This window comes from Ooceraea biroi, chromosome 1, assembly GCF_003672135.1.
Source record: "Ooceraea biroi isolate clonal line C1 chromosome 1, Obir_v5.4, whole genome shotgun sequence".
NCBI classification, from domain to species: Eukaryota; Metazoa; Arthropoda; class Insecta; order Hymenoptera; family Formicidae; genus Ooceraea; species Ooceraea biroi.
This window is the reverse complement of record NC_039506.1, coordinates 21,338,612-21,359,456: the sequence shown is the minus strand read 5'-3', so window position 1 is coordinate 21,359,456 and position 20,845 is coordinate 21,338,612. Positions and strand designations below refer to the sequence as shown.

At 48.7% G+C, this 20,845-nt stretch overlaps 1 protein-coding gene across 3 annotated transcripts in view; it reads left to right on the top strand.

Annotated features, from left to right (window-relative positions):
• Positions 1-20,845, top strand: part of LOC105278508 (semaphorin-2A) — a 264,773-nt gene that overhangs the window by 11,508 nt on the left and 232,420 nt on the right. For 2 of the 3 annotated variants that reach the window (XM_011337653.2, XM_011337655.2), the window contains exon 2: positions 2,836-3,080. In XM_011337653.2, the coding sequence (XP_011335955.1) occupies positions 3,078-3,080 (3 nt within the window). In that variant the 5' untranslated portion in view covers positions 2,836-3,077. Of the gene's footprint in view, positions 1-2,835; positions 3,084-20,845 lie in introns of all 3 variants that reach the window. The other variant, XM_011337650.2, reaches the window with a different exon arrangement.

The following is a 20,845-nucleotide window of genomic DNA, read 5'->3' as shown; positions in this document are numbered from 1 at the left end:
GCACACAGCCACCGACTGAGTGAATGCGGTGACAATCGGAGCCGGACGGAGGAAGAGGAGAAGATCGACAAAGAACACGGCCGAAAACAAAAGAGTGTCGACAGCTTTCTGTTTCCGTACTTTCAGTGCGCGATTCTGCGCTATTTGTTGAGAGGATGAACGCCGGTACTTTGGTAAATGCTGTTCGCCGATTCGCACGATGCGAATTGCACTGAAGGATGCACGCACCGAGAGGAAGAACGGAATTTTGCCCATGCGTTTACGTTTGTCCTGCGAAATGAAACAACGTGGCGGGAACTACGAGAGACACTGGTTTGTTTCGCGCTCTCGACGAGCTCGGCGACAAATGTGGTTATCCATTACTCGCATTGCGTTCAATCAGGATTCGATCTTCGTGCCAGATGAAACGTCAAGTACACGTAAACCAACCGCGTGTAAACGTTTACGTGAAACAGAATAAGGACTCGTTTTCTCATGGGAAGTTACGAAGTTCTTAATGAGATTGGATAACTTCCGACCACCGGGAAAGTTAATTGCATCGCACGTGCGTGCGTGCGAGTGTGCCTCGACCAATCGCGCCATGACTTGCGTCGTCTTTAATACGGATTTACGAGCGTAACGTCGAAAGAGTAACGTCGACGAAGGAACGCAGTCCCGTATCTGGCGGGATAGATAATTGTTTCGCCACACCATTGTGTACGGGAGTTGCATCGTCGGAGGGCGGCGCAGGGCGTACGAGCATCGTCGCGGAAAAAGCAGCCAGACGTCGGCGTCGCAGACCGTCGACGAGCAGCTTCGCTGTGTCTCGTCCTCGCCCTCGACGACGGCGACGACAACGTGCACGCACCCACGCACGCATCCATCCACGCACGCACGCACGTACGTATGTACGTGAACACGCAGACACGCGTGCAGCTGCAAAAGAAAAGGCGTTGTCGGGGGGCGTCTGGCTGGGCGTCTGGTCCCATTGTCCATGCACGCGGATGGGTTGGTTCTTTACTGAAATGCAAGCCCGCGTTTTTTCCCCGAGGGTTGGCGGAACGGCGAAGTGGGGGCGGATGCGAGGGGAACGTGTGGCGGAGGTGAGTCGCCTAGGGGTGACTCCGTCGACGACGCGAACCCCGACGCGACTCCTCATCGTTCAGACAGCAGACTAGAGGGGCGCGCAGGTATTTTCCGAACCCCTTGGCAGACTGCGGACTCGCACCAGTTACCAACGTACGTTCTACCCTCGATTGTGTCGCGTCGCGTACAACTTTTAACTTTATTGGAGATGCAACATCCTATTTTCCATTCGATGAGTAACTCCACGAAAAAATCTTTAGAAGGAAAAACGTGACATATATTATGTAATTTTTGCCTCTGAAAATTTATCTTTTAATAACACAAAGTTGTTCTCGACCATGTAATAGTTTTCGCTATTCAAAAAGTATTCAAAAATTATTACTTTATGTACATAGCAGAGAATTGCAGAGAGAAAAAGAGAGGAAGAGAAACAGAGAAATACTGTTTAGCTCATGCACGTTAGTTTTCTATTCGTTTTTCTAGCGGCACTATACATCATCATAACATGTAATTAACTTGCATTACACGCCCGTTGTTCCAGTCGACGAGGAAGCAGGCACGTGCAGTCGTATTTCGAAAGAGAACACGGTTTAGGTTTCTTCGGTGAACTCGTGCCGGTCCCATGTTCGTCCCGTAATTATAATACAAAGCAGCGAACGCGAGGCATAAATGAAATGCGCATCGAGAAACGTCGTAGGATCAAGTGGGAAACGTTACGTCCATAACGCGCCGCGGAGCGATTCTATCCGGTTTAGTATTCCAAGACTCGTCGGCGAACACGCTTAATCGCGCCATTTCACGATATGGGGCGCAGTTCGAAAATATGGATACGTCCCCATATAACCAGCATGGGGTGCGCAGGCGAGCTCCAGGCTCGGTCATCTCATCAAAGAAGACGGAGAACGACGGGGAATCATAATCATCCTGCTATCCCCGTTCTATCTCTCCAAGTAGAGTACGTGCAACTACTTTCCTCGCACGTTTCCCTCCTTCATCCCCCGTGCTGGCTTGGCTATCCGACGTCCTTCTCGTCGACTTCGTCCTCTCCTCCCCACCGATGCTCTTCTCATTCCGTCCTGGACGCGCTCTACGACCACCAGAGGCGCGGCAGTTTTGCCGATTTAAGGTTGTCGAAGTTATAAAGCTTCTCAAGCGTTCCCTCGGGTTCGCAAGTTTCCCGGGAAGTTCTCCGTACCCTCCGTACCCGGCCGCCCGTTTTCCCTTGTCCCTCTCCTCCGGAGCTCCTTTTTCCTCCACGATTACCGGCAACGTGTCAAAGGAGTAATTTTCCTGTTTCGTGCTCCAAGTTTCTCTCGGTTGCTTACTTGTAAGCGGAGATAATGCTTGCTACAGCTCCGCCGTGCGAGAGACCTGGTCTGCGCGTATCCGCGGGCCATGAACCCGCACGTCTGGTTCTTACGCGAAGAACCCTACACCCTCGTAAACACGCCACGTGTATATTTCGCGCATATCTTCTGCTTGACGGATCACATATGCCGTATTTAGTTGGTTCGAAAGGGGAGGTTTGAGTGGCGAGCTTACATACGCCTTCGGCCATGGCTACTATTTGTGCAGGCTGCACATACTTGCAGCCGTTCGATAATTCGCCCCGAAATTCTAGATTAACAGTACAACTTGTGTAATAGATATTTAACACATTCTAAAGAAAATTGCAAACGCCACGACAGCGAAACGCCACCGTTCAAGTTTAATGTCCTCTCCAGGTTCACCAGACATTCTGAATCCTGACTGTTCCGTTTCTGTTCGCAGATATGCTACCTGCGGTCGAACGTCGCCGGCTTGCGGGAATAAGAATGCGGCTACGTCGGCGCGAGTGCGCGGTGTGACGACCATCGGATTACGTGCGATGGGACGATCATTTTAAAGGCGAGAACTCGGAGCTGCAGCTGTGACAGTGCAAGAGGGAGGAGTCCGGAAGGAGTTCGCGCTGGAGACTCACTCGTGTGTGTTACACGCCGCCACCGACGACGAGAGCGCAGCGTTCGAGGATAATGGTGAGTGGTTCGCCGTTTCGGGCGAGTTTCCGTATTACCATGGCTGGTTTCGTCGACGAACCGTTATTTTCCATCGGGCGAGCTCGGCGGTTGGGCGCGTTCGAATGTGAATTACTGGTTATTACGGTCGATCCTCCGTCACGGTCGGATCGGGGACCAAGCCAAAGGATATTCGATAGGTATTATGGGTTTTGCAGCCGTGGCAAACGCGTGCGATGCTCTCTCGTTCTTTCCCTCTCTGTCTCTGTCTGTCTGTCTGTCTCTCTCTCTCTCTCTGTCTGTCTCTTTCTCTCTGCTTCTCCCGGATTCTCTGTTCTCGGTTGCTGGGTGGTTTTTCAATTTGCCATTTCTTTCGCACCATTGTCCGTGCAATCCCGTGCTCGAGCCCGATATCGAAGTTTCGGCAATTGATCTCGCGAGGCTCTTCGGGAAGCTTTTAACGCGGCGAATGTGAATAACGCCCGCGCGCGCGGGTTTATATCGCGGCGCGAATTAAAGATACACGTATTCCTAGTACCTCTTCTGATATCGGCTACCTCGATGGCGAGGTAGCCCGCGCGGAATATGGAATATCCGCGGCGAGTGAATGCTAGATGGGGGTTACTCGAGAGGTGCGCTTCCTAATTTATCTATTCGCATTCGCCTCCGTCCGCCTCTCGCTCGCATCGACGAGCCGTACGCGGGAACGCGCGTAAAATATTCTCTAATTTTAGTATTCTGCTTTTCGGGTTCGTTCTGGACGACTTCTCGGTGCTCTGCTATTCAAATTTCTTTTCTACGTATGCACATACGCAACGAGATACAACATCGGCCGAGATACAATGTCCGCAGCGCGCTCGCGTTACACGCGCGATTCGCACGCGCGAGACGATACGTACGTTCATCGCGGGAGGAGGGAATATCTTCAAAGAGATATTCGCATGGGCGCAGGATAAATACAAACGGCTGTATGCATGGACGTGTGAAACATCGGGTGATAAGTATGGGTAAGGCCAAGTTTTTTCACGGTAACGCGCGCGAACACGCCGCCCGGCGAAATGCATACGAAACGTCAAATGCACTCGGCGCAGTCCATCAAAATGCAAATGTCTTTTATCCACCGCGGTAATGTATGCGTCCGTCGAGAATCAGTATTCAGCTTGAGCGTGGGCCGATCCGCCCCTACGCTACTGCCGGTCCAAGTGTGTGTGTGTGTATGTGTGTATGTGCCATCGTAGATATTATGAGCGAGAGGGGGTGGTTACAACGAGCGCACGGCGGGCAAAGTAACCCTCGAAAGAGATCGCGACATTCACGAGAGTATCCATCGACGTTCCTTTCTCTTTTTCTTCACTACGGTCGAATCTTTATTTTATGACCGATCCGACGGATCAATGGCAACTTCGAGGACAGGATCTGCATCGTCGATTTTCAGGGTGGAACGGAATCGATCTTAATTGATATCTGTCTCGGGAGTATCCCACCGCGTGTGCGTATTCTACGGGAATACCCCGCGCTTTATGTCGCTCGTAAAGTAGAGATAAGCGGGATCCAATCTCACTTAAGTGCCTCGGATTCCTGTCGGTTGGTACGTTTCGAGAGAGAACGGCTCGCATTTACAGGACTGTTTCCTTAAATGAGCGCGCCGCTCGAGAATTCGCGATTTCGTTCGTAACGGAAGCATGCGACATAGTGATCGAAGACGCGATCGAGGAGACTGCGGACGAGTTGAGCGAAATGTATGGAAATTGAGCGAAATCGAATGAAAATATGCATCTGTTACGACTAACGAGCAAATGAGCATTTTTGCACATATCATTCGTTGTGCCAAATTATAGTTGATAAGTCTAGACGAACGCGGCATCTAAAAAAAGATACTCGTGACCATAAATTCTATAAAACAGCTGCACGTTCATCCCTGGATTTTCCGAGGCTGTTAGACACCCTGGTCGCGAGCCTAGGATCTCTTTTTTCACCGAGATCCCGAATGAAGAGGGAAAGCCCATCAGTTCTCTGCTAACGCTAACCCGAGTTGGATACTTAGAAAAAAACGAACGATTTTATCACGCGCTAAATTGAATCCGTATACGTGGATAACAGAGAGAAGGAGAGGGAAATGAGAGAGAAGGGGAGAACGGCTCATAGCCGTTGAGGATTGCATGTATTTTTCACAGGAATTGGTTGTGCGTTTGCATGTAAAAGGCATTTCTCCGTAATGCTGTTTGTTATTAAATCTGTCGCAACGATTGCCCGAAGAGCTTTCCCGTTGAAGGGCAGTGCACACAAAAAACTCCGTTTCTTTTATTACGAGTGCTTAAATAGAATAAGATGTTATAGTCCCCTTTCACCTGCGCACCGTAGCGTTAAACTAAGAACTGAGACACTCTCGGGGAAAAACGAGCTTTAAGATAATGCTTTAACGGCAGAGCGAATCCACGAGCGTAATATTGCGCTGCTCCTTGCGAGAGAGAGACAGAAACGATGGCGAACAGGTAATGTTATTGCGCGAGTCCGTTATTATTATCAATGTCTCCGCGCGCTCTTTTGCGATATTAATGAGCAGTACTGTTTGCGACAATATAATGACGTTCTATATTCTGGCGGAAGCGGCATGTAAGATTGAATGAAGTTTAATCCGACGTCGTAACAAACACATACATTCAGCTTTTATCTCTCCTATCGCGGTTATCACAACTGCGATAATCACTCAATTGATAATTACGAAATTATGACATTTTCAGTCGCAAAGAGATGTAATCGGGTTGAATTAATTAAACGTTAATGGCGAATATACCGCGCCGTGAGATGGTAGCGGCATCGCTCGAATTACACAATGCAACGATGCGGCATCAATCGTCCGATGGCGATTATTGAAAAAAAAGAGAGAGCGATGCAGGAGATGTTTCGTGTAACTGTTAAAAGTTTCAGCGAAATATCCGATTTCGTCCGATTGAATGGTTCAGAATGATCGCGCGATTCTAACCGATCACTGGCAGGAAAAAAGCTCCAACAATTTTCCATTTTACTCTTCCTGGCCCGGAAAAGAGGCTTCTCTTTGTCTAATGTCTTGTATACTCTGTTGAAGTCTACATTGCATTAGGTTTTCTATTTTTATTGTAAAAAATCTCGTCAATTTATTTATGCATTATGGAGAGAGACAACTCTGTGGCTCGTTCATGCGTTAATGCTGTCTGAGAAAACTCGCATTGCAGTTTTTCGCACGAGTCTCACGGCAACTGGTTATATTGTCGATATTGGCAAAGTTTGTTTACTAAACACTCTCATCGAGCAACTGCACATCATGATAATATAACGTAGCTTTCATCATAGAACAGTGAAATTGTATCGATCGCCTGTCATCTATTGTTATTGAATATCTGGGTCAGATCAAGTTTCCACAAGTCGTGAATACAGTACGCTCTAAATCAGATTTTGAGAAGGGCATATTTAAACAGTTCTCTCATCAATATAATTAAAATCGGAAACTGACAGCGGTACTGCATTTTACGTAATTATAAGCTATTTATATCAAGAGGTGTTTAATGTATTCGGCACTTGGACTCAGCTATACTTCTTTCGCGATTAGTATGGGAAATGGCGATACTGACGTGTAAAATCAACGGTTGTAACGTCCCCATAAAATATCCTGTTCACGTAAGGAGAGCAATTCACGGGCTCGCGGAATCACCGCGTGTTCGCCGGAGGCTTTGCGAAGGGGAGACAGAGAAGGAGAATTTATTCGACTACGATGGTTGTATCGTAGCTACGTTATAAAACATTTGCATGCGCAAGCCTGCGCGGAATCGTGAGGGAGCTCCGCATACTAATAAGTCGTGAGGTGCGGCGGGGAATGGAGAAATTAAGAATGGAGAAACGCTGGTCAAACTAAGGCGGTGGCTGTACTTCAAATACCGGAGCTGTGAATGATAGGAGGAAATGAAGGCGGCAATGCGGCAGAAAAAAAAGAGCGCGAGTAAAGTAAAGAAATGGAAGTAAAGCAAACATCTCTATTTCCCGAGAAAATTCGCGTCGAGAGAACAAGAGCTCGCGGTCCGACACTAGACGCGGGCTTTTTTCTCCCGTTAGAGAATTTTTCATCGTGTCTTACGCAAGGGGGAGGGGGAGGGAGAGAGGCGGCCGATTACGCGGCGGATATTGCCTGGAAAGAGAATTATTCTATCGAGTTAATCGGCGGACGTAGCGATATAACGTCATCGAGAGAAAAAGAGAGGGAAAGAGATTACCGTGGACCGTACGTTCCTTTCGATATATCCGAACAACCGAGAATTTCAGTCGGGAAAAACGTACCCCTTAACCGGCGTCGCGCTTTCGTGTTACCATCGCTGTATCGGGAATTACGATATTGCGAGCGGATTACGGTAAAATTACGGAAGCGGATGGGAAGAGGAGGAGGGGGAATCGGTAAGGGAAATGTGTGCGGAGAACCGAGAATACGCGCGGAATCGTCGTGCTCTCACCCCGTCGCGATGTAATCGGCAATAATGGAACCACCGTGCACACCGTATCGAACGTGAGATTTACCTTCACGCATCCACGGTTACCATGGAGTCGTTTGCAGCGGCCTATCCTAACGCGATGTCATTATCTAACTGCGCGTTGATAATAATAATAGACGGACCACGGATCGCGAACTCGAATCATTGGATTGATGGAGCATGCAATTGTGCCAGCATAAACCTTCGGATTATCTTGCAGGTTACTTGCTCTGCCCGCTACATTATGTTCATGCGCTTGCGGAAATCCATTTATCGATAATAATCATTCGCGTTTATGATTCACGCGACTGCGAGAAGCACTTTATCACGAGAGAAAGAAGCAACAATGTACGAAATAAGGAAAGGTGAAATTATCGAGAAACATATTAAACGCGCCGTTACGATGAAGGCTGAAGCCGCATTGTACAATAGATCAGTTGTTCGACGAACCACAAAGAGAAGACGCGAGATTGACAAGAAAACGAACACAATAGCTGGATTTGGAACGGACACTCTAATTGGCCCGTAACGTCAATCAACGCTATCTTCTTGCGAGATCAATTATCTTCTCTGTAAGCAATTAGCCCGTTGTTGAAGGCAGATCCGCTTGAAATTGATCCGCACAAAGAAAGAGATCTGCTTGAAATTCAGTAGAGAATCACCGCACCCCAGCCTAGTATTCATCTCTCCCTCATCTCGCACAAAGAAATATTCTTACGTCCTCAGACGTAAGGAAGACCTCTAATTATTTATCTTTCGGCGAGCGCATTATACTTTGCGATACCGAATAATGTGCGTTCGGCGCGGAGAGCGTACGTGAAATATCGTCTCGGCGATAGCCCGATAGCACGATGCGGAGACGAATATCTATTAATTTTGTGGCGCGCGAGTGGGATAGCGGGTACCCTTGCGTCTGCGAAATTTATGCGATTCCCGAAATGTCCGGCTCCCTCGGACCTCGACGCTGCCGTCGGTACGTGAGATACACCGCAAAAGGCCGCCTTGTCCCACCCGTCGCCCTCTCCCGTTTCCGCACTCTCGTTATTACCCCTGCTGATGTTGGCTGGCGGTCGGCCGTATATCGATCGAATGGGTGAGAATGGCACTCCGCCGGCCAGATACTTATCGTCGTCCCTTCCCGACCGTCCCCGCCGTGTGAGAGACGAATATTACCCGTCCGCACGTGCTCGCAGAGCGCGCACGACATAAACCACCTCCGATCCTTAAACAAGCAGCACCCTTCTTTGGTATGCCGCGTGACTGTAAGACCGGCTCGTTCAAGACGGGTAACTTCGAGGGAGGGCAACGAAAAATCGTTTGCGAGGGTGGACAGGGTATCTCTGCACACCCTTTCTATCCTCGCCGGCCAACGTCCTTATTTGCCGCATCCGCAACTAGACTGATCGACGACAACTGATAGCCGCGCCTCACGAAAGGGGTTTTAATGTCGGCTGACTCAACCGACACGCATTCGCGCGGAAAGCAATAAAGCTAAGTGTAAACAGGAGACCGCGCTTCGTGGCTATGGGGTTACACCGTTCCTGGAGCTATGGAGTTACACGTGTAGCACTCAGTGAAAGACCATTTATGCGCAAGGGATCTTTCTTTTCTTTTTAAAGATTGGGGTATAACGTTAGCGTTACCGTACAAGTCCGCCGCTCCGTGAAGCGTTGATTGGAGCGAAACCACTCGCGGGGATTTCATCCCACGCCTGACTGCCACGCCTGAGTATCGAGTATCGGCTAACTTGTTTCGCGCGACTTTTTCGAGCGCTGCTTCGCGATGTTAACGCACCGAAACTTCGGACGTGGAAGAAAAACGTACAATATGCGAGACGCATAAATATGGCCCCTTGTTCAGCAACAGCTTATCGTTATTCCGCACACGTTGGCCGTTCGTCGCAGCCCACAGGCACTAACTATTTACGCTGCGAGTCGTCCAAGAACCTCCCGGTAGATAAACAGCAAGGGGGAACGACCACACCACCATCGCCACCCCGCGTAGCTCACCTCCCGATGGCTGTAAGCATTTAATTTGCATAGAAACGCGACTAACTTTGGCTATTAAACGTTCCCCGCCTCGAGGCTCACGGCAGGTTTCAATTACCAGAATGGCAAATCTTCAAGACCCTCCTTCGTCTTCTCAAGCTTGTCGATTAGACACCCATTGGATTCCATGATGAATCCCTCTCTCCTCGACGTCAAGGCCTACGAGACTTTTTTATTTGAGATCCAGTTATCATTTCCGTGGGCTTTAAATATATCCCGCGACAATCGCGTTTACTAAAGGTCCATTATTTTATATCAAATAAAAAAAAAGAAATACCCGCGGCAGCGGCAAATCGCTGAAAGAGCTTTCCGTCCTCCTCGGTCTATTTTCCCTCCGTCTGCGTTTCCCGCGATTTAGTATAGTGCAGCCGGTGAAGCGAGGACCGTTTGACAGTAAATTGCGGAAGTCGGCCACTTCGTTAGGATGATTTGAACGCGCGATCACATAAAGCGGAGTGTTCGCGGTCCTGCCTTCGCGCCTTTTGCACTTGCATATTCTATCTCTCTTTCTCTCTCTCTCTTTCTCGTTTTTTCTCTTTCGTTGCATTCTCGCGAATGAATGCTTATTCACAGCGGCAGCGACGGAAGCGTCTCACAGCTGCACTGCATCGCACCTGCAGCATCAGCCGTTTCCCGTCATCGCCAGGAGCTACCGCGATGGCTCTTTTCATGAACCACTTTCCATCATCCCTTATCGCCCGACGCATCTGTGGCCTCATTTGCAGTCACATGCACGGCGCGCCCGGCCACTTCTTTTCTCCATCATTCGGCCTGCTTATTCGCTCTCTCGACCGTTCGCGTTTTCTTGGATTCCGCTGCCTCTCGACGAAGAGGCCTGCTGGGCCTCTGAAAAAAGTGTCCCTTTTCTCCACTGCGAGCCGGACAAGTTCTTTCCCGGCGGCCGAGAACGTTCTAACAACGTTTAGTTACATTTAAGCACGCTTTTTACCGTATCTATTTGTACCGCGCGCGACTACCGTCCATGTCCCTTCCCCGCTGAACGTGAAATGCATCCACGAATATAAATGACTCACTTCGTCTCGAATTCGACGCAATTTCTTCCCGCGGTCTTAGTCGCGGATTAAATCGCCTATTTGCTGGCACACTGCGCTTCCATTCAGATGCTGAAGCGCTCTCATAAATTACGGTGAGGCTTGCTCCGCAGACGGGATGGCTACGCTGCAGCGTAAGAAAAAAGCACGATTTGCATGTGCAATTTCCTGCGGGGCAACGAACGCACGTGCGGCGCGAGCTCCGGCAGCAGTCGGTGCCCGCGCTCAGAGAATGGAACGTATTTCTAATGTAATCGGCGTGCCGTTTTACGCTCGCGAGCCACAATTGCCGTCGAGCTTCTCCATGCCTGCATGAATACCGTAAAACGGATGTAAAACGCGCTCGTTACTGTTATTACGGGAAACGACAGTCCCGCATTAATTCCAGCGAAATGATCGACGAAACGTAGCCGGCTGACGCGAAATCGCTGTAACGCGGAAAGCATTCAACACTTTTCGGCACCACTCAGCGAGAACATCTTATGAGACGAAAAAAGTGAAATATGTACGAAAATAGGAAGCTCGACGATCTATCTCGGCAAGCAAGATAATTATAAGATGTAAAAATAGAAGAAAACGATAAGAATTGCAAATTGCTGCTATTAGCGTCTATATATGTGGGAATTTATTAATAAATTATAACTATTATCATGCATTATATATCGCCAGCTGTCGAGCTAAAACTTCTACGCCGAATAGGATAAAACGATGAACGTATTTCTGCCCTTCCGTGAATGCATAGTTCATGATAAGTTAAAGATACCCCTTGCGCGCTTACTTTTATTCACGCTATTTTTAGAATTAGAGAACCTGCACGATAATAGAGCGCGGCTCGTACTCACCCGCCGCTTGCCAGAAGCGGCGCAGGGGACACTCGAATTTGAGATGCAAATCTCCGCCTGTCGATATCCACGGTATTTCGAATAATCCGACTTTAAATTGGAACTGTCAGCGGCGAACACGTGAATTCGTCGCGTTGTTTTAATTAATTAAAACGACTCTTTCCGAGGCGCTTTCTGCGCGCACGGCTTTGCATAATGACGAATTGGCGCCCGGTGAAATCGCCGTTCGGTTAACGCGCGATCGATCCGTCCTCCACGGCGAATGTATTGTCGGCACAGAGGTACGGAGGCGCACCGAGGTACTAGACATTAAATCGTAACAATTAATTTCATCTTTGTGTGAACGCGAAGACAATTTATTTCCGTGCCTGCAGCGTTCATCGTTCTCGCCAGCCAGCCAGCCAGCCAGCCAGCCAACCTCGCCGAGATAACGTCGATTGAATCGCATATCCCGTCCCTCCCTCCCTCCTCACAGAGCGACAAAAGCAAAACGCGTACGCGTTAAATCATACAAAGCCCCCCATATTCCGTCTGATATTTCTTCCTTCGGCGGAGGGTACGCGTGCGACATTTTCCGCGAGATAAAAAGGGAAAACCTTGCAGAGAGAAAAAGATGGAGAGACAAGGATGCGAGTACTCGCGAGGGATCACGATAATTTCTGCCGCACCCCTGTCGCGAAAGGAAGCGGGCTTTACGCACATCGGAAGAAATGGCTTTACATATATCAAGCATTGGCAGATTCGACGAGGGTGAATCACCCGTCGATCGCGACGCGAGGCGAAGCCGGGCTCGCTGCCGCGCGCCGTCATCGAACTTCGTCGTGCCGTTCAAGTTTTCCCAACTGCGAACTTCGTCGATTAAGGCAAAAGCGAAAGCACCCGCGAAAGAACAACCCCCCGACCGACGCATATGCGTCCGTTTGTGAGACGCGACGTCGCGCACACGTCCGCGTCGGCCGCGCTTTACGATCCCTGCGCGTCGCCGCGCGTGTCTCGCTTCCTTTGCTCGAGTCACGAAACTTTCACGACTTTGCTTTACATATTCATCACGTGTACGAGCTTCGCTCGCTTAATGTCCCACGTTATTCCAGACACTGTCCCGCTTTTTAAAGACCGCAACCCTTTTTCCCGCCTGACGACTGCAGAAGGGGGTGGAGAACGAACGTGGACCGAGCCGCGGGCATCCTCCAGATTTAATATTTCCTCGTGCGAGAGAACGCACAGTGTGTGACGTCCAAATGAGGTACGAGCCCTCATTTCCTTGTGCGCAAATTTTCTTCTTCCTTAATTAATACAGAGAAAAGATTTCTTGGTCATGCTCGCGGAGTCCTCTTTCTCGATTTCGCTTTGCGTACATCGTGTACTGTTGGAGTTAATTGATATTATTCACGTGCTGATTGTACAACGCGTAAGCGTAATATTGGATGTTCCCGCTCATCAAATTGATGCATTACTAATTTGATTGGTGTGGTCTGTCAAATAGATAACACGCGCGCTATAAGTGAGAATAGTTAATGCGTTAATTGCTACCAATAACGATAATTGAGATACCAGGAGCCGCGGGAAAAATCACATATTATCCGCTATCGATTCGCGTATCGGCTTGAACCCGCGCGTTGCGCATCTCCAGTTTCCCCGGAGAGACCGCTACATTTTTAACTTCGATTCCTCATCAATATGTTAACGTCTCTCTCAGGTATGATTCTACTCACAAACGCGCTCGCAAAACGCGCGCAAGACCAGATACCAGACTTTTCCTCTTTACTTCTGCACGCTATTCGAATTTCAAACTCGGCTTGTGAGCTTGTGATCTTTTGATCTTCGCCAAGAGATCGGCGCGAGCAAGCGTGCACGCGGCGAGGCTGGTAATCGCGTGCTGTGTCAGGTGTACGATCCGACCGGAGGACGCGCGACCAACCCATCGACACGTAGCGCCCATTAAAGGGAACAAGGGGGTACGGCGTTTCGAAGGTACCATCATTTCGACGCGGTGGTACGACTCGGCGATAATCGAGCCGGTGATTCGCGCCGATTTAAGCCGCCTCCACTTTCATTCAAGCCGAATCACACCAAGGATGGAGAGTGGTTACACCATCGCCATCCTGTACCTAGGCCCTTTTATGCCGCTCGCCTACCCCGCTGTCGTAACTGCGATCAACCGTACATTGCCGGCGGGCTATAAAAGTAACTGCTCCGCCGTTCTGAGCGCCCGCCGGGATGCTTGTACGCCGCTTGTAATTCGAATCCTCCGTCGATAAACGAAAGGGGTGAGAGAGAGAGAGAGAGAGAGAGAGAGAGAGAGAGAGAGAGAGAGAGAGAGAGTTAAGTACTCTACTGAGATAAATTAAAATGGCTGAAGTGTTCTCGCGATGCGCTAAGAACGAACGCGACGTTTAGATGCCGGCTTTCGAGCCGTTTTCACATCGCGAGATTAGTTTCCAAAGGAAGCCGACGAGCGTGCTGGTCGAGCACGAGAGTTTCTCGCTTTACGGGCACGCGTGCTCTTTGAAGTTACTAGAGTACGAGAGCAACTTGGAAAGCTTCGCGATTCGATTGGCAGGAGGGATGTTACGTGTCGTCTATCGATCTCTTGGCGCACGAAGGTTAATTCGTCCTTAATCCTTGGATTATTAATGTGATAGGTCGTAATATCAATTATTCCAGCGAGGGTGTCGTTAATATCCGACAATTACCTGGAAAGTTCAATTCAGCGGAGAACGAGGGAAACGTAAAAAGGAAGCGACAGGTGAAGGCAGTTAAGTTACCGAGCAAACTGTGCGGTTGCGTGAATCGCGGCTATGAATTCGCGCGCGTGTTGCCGCAACGGGGGATTAGTGGGTGGAATGATAGCAGGCTGCGCGGGAATTATCATTCTTATTTCGTGTTGCTCCTTGACTCTCGCGTTACTTCTGAACGGTTACGCGGCCACGAAGACGCGAAGTAACGTCGACGCGTTCCCGCGGGAAGTCGAGTCTGTTATCCGCACTACCTACGATGCAGCGTGCCGAAAACGCTCCCTCTCCTATGCCGGCTGCACATTTCCGTCGTCTTTTCTCGCTCTTCGCGTGTACGTTCCTACTTTCCTATTTTCCATCCGTCTTGATTTGTCTCTCTCTTTCTCTTTCTTTCAGCTCTCGTCGTTCCTCGTGTGGCCGACGATATGCAAAATCCTCGCAGATCCGCGAGGAAATTCGTGGGTCTCAGGTTCATTTGTAAAACTTCCAGTCTGGGATTTTCTGATTTCTATACGAGCACGGGCTCGCGACCCTTATCCCGCAATCGCGGGCGGCGAAGATATTTATACCGCTCTCTCAATCTCCGAAATCGAACGAAAAGAAGCCGTATCTGTTCCGTTCCGTGCGTTACCTAATAAGAGGATCCCCTCACGAAATCCGGGGATTAATTGAGCAAAACCACGGATATCGGGGCCATTCTTCTGTTTCCTCTCGTGTCCGGTAATCGGAGCTTATCACACCATGCTGACTCATTTCCACCCTCGGTCGCTCGCGAGGAAGCTCGTAATCCACCGACGTGCGCGGTCAACGGCTCGCGCCTCCCTCTACGCGCGCTCGTGCGTTCCATTTTTTTTCATTTTCTTATACGCTCGTAAAGATCGGCGGATATCACAATCGTAAACGGGAATTATCCGTAAACCGGTTAATCAGGTAGTTTAATCGCTGCGCGATCTGCGTATCGTTTACGTGCCGGGCGTCCCTTTTTCTGGCTTTACCGCGGCTTAAACCATTTCGCTTAAATTCTTAGCGGCGCTCCATGCTAACGCTGGCAACGGTTTATCGTTGATAATAGCGATGTATACGTGCCGCGGGAGCGATTCGCCGAGATTACGCCGCTTCCGAGAGTACGAGCGTCCGCGCGCGGCAATTTTTTTCGTTGCACGCGGTTACGCTCGCGAAGAAGACGAGGCAAAAGCCTCGTCGACATCATCACCACCGTTGGTCAAGGCCGCTCCGAATTTCGTTAGAATTATGTTGAGACGCGACTGAAAGCACTCCACCCTCGGTGTGTTTCGGTCACCAACACGCCGCGCAGCCGGAGCAACCCTCGATCAATACGACCTCAAACCCTCATGTTCGCGTATTTTCAAAGCCGGTTTACCGAGTCGACCGACGGGAAAACGCCCGCCCTCACGGCGCGAAGTCGCGATTTTAGATTCGCGCTGTCGCACATGTCGTTACCGTAATGCGCCACCGATATGTCCGCGCGAGGCGTGATTCCGCGAGTTGAATTACCGCGAACGGGACCGCGTAACGCTGCTTGGATTTCGCGCTCCACGCGATATTAGTCGGTTTCAATGGCATGGTGGAGAGATGCTTATCTCTATCCGATATCCCGTGCAAAATTACGGTATCTGAGGTAGCAAAGAGGATTGGTCGGAATTACACAAACGACGTAGCGCCTGCTTTGATGTCGCACCGATTCGCCGGGACACGTCTGCTACCTTTGAAAATCCGAGAATTTCGAAACGTTATCGAGGGGAGAAAAGGAAAAAAGCGAGTGAGCGAGGAAGAGAGAGAGGGGAGACGGAGAGGAAAAGAGAGAGAAAAAACGAGAACGTACCGGACGTAGCAATACGAATCTTTTCGGAAACCTGAACCTTCGGCGAGATATCTGAGAAATGTTCCCCGCGTAGTCAGTGCATCTTCGCGACGTACGTTTTCCGCGTTCGCTGAACGTGTATTAAATTCCGCGCTGAAGTATCTGGGCGTTTTGAGCATTTTCCAGTATCTTTCCGGGTTGTAACGCCAATTACCAAGCGCCCAAGCGCGTACCATGTAAGTTCCACGTTGGTCGAAATTGAAGATGCTATCTCACGTGCTTCGCTCTTCGCTCTCGTGCACGTTCTTGGGCGAGCGAAGTGCGTCGGGCCGGCAACAATAGCAGCGCGTTTCGCTTTTTCCTTCCTCGCGGAAATGGAACGACGTGCTTTAAACGCACGCGCAATTAAGCTAACAAGGCTCTTTTTAAATGAACTTATCGCAGGCGGGTCTGCGCGTATAAACGCGCGTATAGCCACGCGTCTATACACGCCGCACGACGTCCACGTGTACATGGGCGAACAGCGTGCTCGCGGATACGGTCAGGAAGCCGTAAATAACTTTCAGAGCCGTGTTTTCCCGTCGTATATCAGCGCAAGGTGTGTGCATACGACACCCGCGCGAAATACCACGGCGGTGCATACGTAAACGTTACGTTCCGCTCGCGCGCGCTCGTGATAGACCATCGCGCGAAATAGGATTGCATCTCTGCCGATGGCACGGTGGAGCTGTCGAAGCGGGTGATTCGCCAGCAAGGAAAAAATTTATGCTCGCACGCTGGCAAGCAGCATCCGCTCGATTCGCCGATCCGTGTCGCCGAAAATCAGCCGGTCTATCTGTCGATCGCAAAACGCGAGATCCATCCCGGAAGTAGGTACGCTGAAAACTGCTATCGCATCGCGATAAAGCTGGTACCGCGCACATGATGGTGATTAGCGAAGTTCCTCTCTTAAAAGCCGCCGCAGCACGTGTCCCTTTCCCTTCATCGAGCGAAACTTTTGCGAGGGCCGTAATTATCCGGCGGATCGATCGCGCGCTTCTGAGCGAAGTTAAATAAATTGTTCGTTAGATGAGCATACAACGTGTGTTACATATTTTATTCAATCAACACATGAGTGATTATCTATAATTTCATGGTTCTATTGAAATGGGCGAGTATGAATTGATCTGTATGTGCGTGGGTTGTGTTAACGGTAATAACAGGTATTTTCCTGGCTTTGCCATGGCTTAGACATGGAGAAACAGCTTGACGACGATATCTTGAGAGGATATCGTATTCAAAGATAAAAATATTCATCATTCATCCTTCGTATAATTCGCGCATCATCTTGGCTATTTACGACGAGGGAATTTACGCGCAGATATTTTCTCAGACACGTGCGCGACCCGTGATATTTTACGATCGATAACTCGAGTTTGAAAGACCGCGCGTACGGAGTTAGGGGTAGTCCTCGCGGATTACGTCGCCGCGACGAAAATAAAACCTGCCTACACGTCGTGAAGCGACGACTCTTTGGACTTCGGAAATGCCGATTTCGGGTCTGTCTTTCGCGCTCCAGTCGCTGCGCGACTCCTTAATCTGTTATCGTAAAAATCCCGCTCTCGTTCACGTCCGCCAGCTTTAAAAGTGGAAAAGAGGAACGCGGTTTGCGACAGGAAGAAGGGGATGGCTCGAGAGGGTCGGGCGCGGAATAGAAGTATGATGGGGAATAACGGGGAAGAGTCGTCACCCCTCGAGAGATGGAGGAGTATCAATATCACGCCTCACTGCCACCTACGCTTAAATCCCACCCCGACCACCCCTGTCCGCTCCGGATCCCTTATTATCGGCTCGGAAAAATAATCTTCGATTACGAATACCGAGCCAGCCAGGCAAACGCGCACCCTCTCCGCACACTCCACCGTGCGCACCGTCGTTTAATTTTTGCGGGAATCTCTGATCCCGACGTGCGAACACCATTGGAAAACTGAGCACGCCGAGTCCACAGAAAGCGTGTTGGTTTCGAAGGGGAAGCGAATTTCCAGGGCGATCGATTTTAAGGGCTGCAGAGATAAGGCGAGAAAAATGCGCGGCTTTATGTCGACTTGATTCCGTAGATAACGATTTGGCGAAAACTTTCGACAACATTCTGAGGAAACGTCGGTTAACACGTGTATGAATGTTTCACTAAATATGTTAGATCTACGTGTACGAAAATGAGATTAACCTGTTCATGAAGAATTAATTAATGAGGGAAAGCAGAGCTCGTTTTTTGAAAAAGTGGCCCCGAGTCTTTCCTTTCAGCATAATGAAACAAGTCTCTTTTAGTAACTGGAAATGCTTTTGAAATTTAATATTTTAATATCTTAATGGATAAAATCCTCTTTTTTTCTAACTAATAAATATATAAAGCGTGAAAGGTCAAGCTGATTTACGGGCGGATCAACGGGACACCGCTGATTGAAGTCAGTGCTAAAACTCGCTGCCGAACGATTGATTTAATGCGCATCGATTTTCCGTGCAATACGGCGCGCCGTGGAAACTCTCTGCGGAGCTCCTTATCGAAGCAATACCCATCCCAGATTGGGCCGGATTAACAGGATTAACATAGTAGAGGAGAAACTTTGCGTCAAAATTGGCGCACTATCTCGTTACGGACTCTCTTGTTTGTTGATTCACCTCCACCTTGCTCGCCTCCTCGCGTACTCGCCTCTTCTCGCTCACGAGCGAGTAGGTCGATTGACGAGGAAGCGTGCAAAATCCGCACAAGTGGTCCACGCGGCATATTGCATAAGGGATAGGGTGCAGCGCGGTTCTCTCTCAGAATTTGCCCTAGAGGTGCTCGTGAGAGGGATGATCTACGTTACGCCTTAACGCTCTCGTAAAATTTTAATGAATTAATCTTTTACGTGCATGTGCACGTGCACGTAACACTCGCGGTAAACGTTCTTAATATACATACATTCAGGAATTTCCGACGCACGGCGTTTATGAAGTGCGCGAGTGCACCACGGGCGGGCGAGCACTTCTGCTTGACTACGCCTGGCGTGACGAATTTTGGGGGATTTTACTCCGGATGGGCGGGAGGCACGAAACGGGGTCTCGCAAAAGTGCATTGATGTGTTTCGACTGGGAGATTGAGTGCTATGGTGACTCATGCTCCGGCAGATCGTTGCGTAATGTAGTAGGCTGTGTTTGCGGAATATCTGGCGAGGATGTTTACGGGATTTGCAAGGAGGAAACGCGCATTTTAAATCGATTTTTAATTATTCTTCTCGTATGGTACGCGTTTGACGTGTAAACATCCTAATCTATTCTCGTATTACTTTTAGAAGATCTGACGGCAAGTACAAAAAACGACTCGTATTATGTATTTGACCAATGATTACGGATGCTGGGGTTTTTGTCAAGGTCGACCATGATTAAAGTTCCTTGGAGGAAGCCACGAGACTGCGACAGGGTGGAGGGCGATACGAGCCGCGGAGTATTTAGCCGAGGGTTCTCTTTATGAAACCGTGATGGGCTTATTAACTCGTGGTCAGAGCAAATATCGCCGGCGTATTGCGGCGTGAGCAGAATTTCCGACAAATCTCTCTTATGATTGCCTACATTCCCTTGACGTGATGTAAATTCGTGAGGTCACTACATTTTATTTTCGTTTTATTCTCATGGCGTCGTAAAAAAGAAAGACTTTCTCTGTATCATTTGCCAATCATTTATTAATATATGTTTCACGAATTCGTAAGCCTCCAATCATCCTCGCATATATTGTACGTTGCGCGTTATTAATTATTATTATTAATGCATCGCGAAAGCGCTATAACTGCACAAGCATGAATTATTTTACTGAATGGACCAGTGATTATTTATTATCACACTTCAAGTATTTCTGTATTAACGCGAGCTGAAAACGTGCGTTTGAGCCTAATGCTATTCAAATAGCTTTTTAATGATATTTAATAATTTAACAGATATTTATGCTGCGACACGCAGATTCCCGAATTTGTCTACGCGGCTGAAAACTCGTGTGAAAGCCACGACACAATCTAGGAACTCATCAACGTGGATACAGTATGCGCGAGCCTCGCGAAAATGATTTCTCTTTTTCGTTTGCGAGGACTACTCAACAGAAAATTGCTTCGCAATAAATTGCTTCGTTTTTACAAAGATTACTTTTTTTATTTAAATGGTTTTAATTTAACGAAACTCGTATCTCCCGCACGATCATCTATCTCGCTGATACGTAATACTTTTCAGATTTTCGCTTCAATATCAGCTCGGTTTAAAAACCTACGAGCACTGCATGCATTATATTGCACTGTACTCTCCATATAAATAAAAAAAGATCTCACCAATACGCAATGAAATCCCTCAAAGTCCATGGTAGTCCAGCGACTAAATCAGCCGAAATTTGTAACCCCTGAAGCTCCAAATTATCGTGATGTTTCTCTCGTGATGGATCCTTTGTAATGACACTTCACACAAAACATAAACACTCGCAACACAACAGTCTTTTCTGTAATGAATATTTAACGAATATTTTCACTGAACAGGATTCACAAATTTACGGAAATAATGGTTTAACGAATATTTATGACGGACCGACGACTTTCAGTATTTTACTTTATTGCACTTCACTCGTGGCATGAAACGCGAGAAAAATGAGGAATACTGGATGCACCGCCAAGAATCGCTAAATTCACCGACGTGCATGATAAATATCCAATGCGCAAAATTCTCACGTTTGATTATCTTGCAAGATGATGATGTCAAAGCGTACTTTTCAGCGATATTTTGCAGCGACCGCTTCGC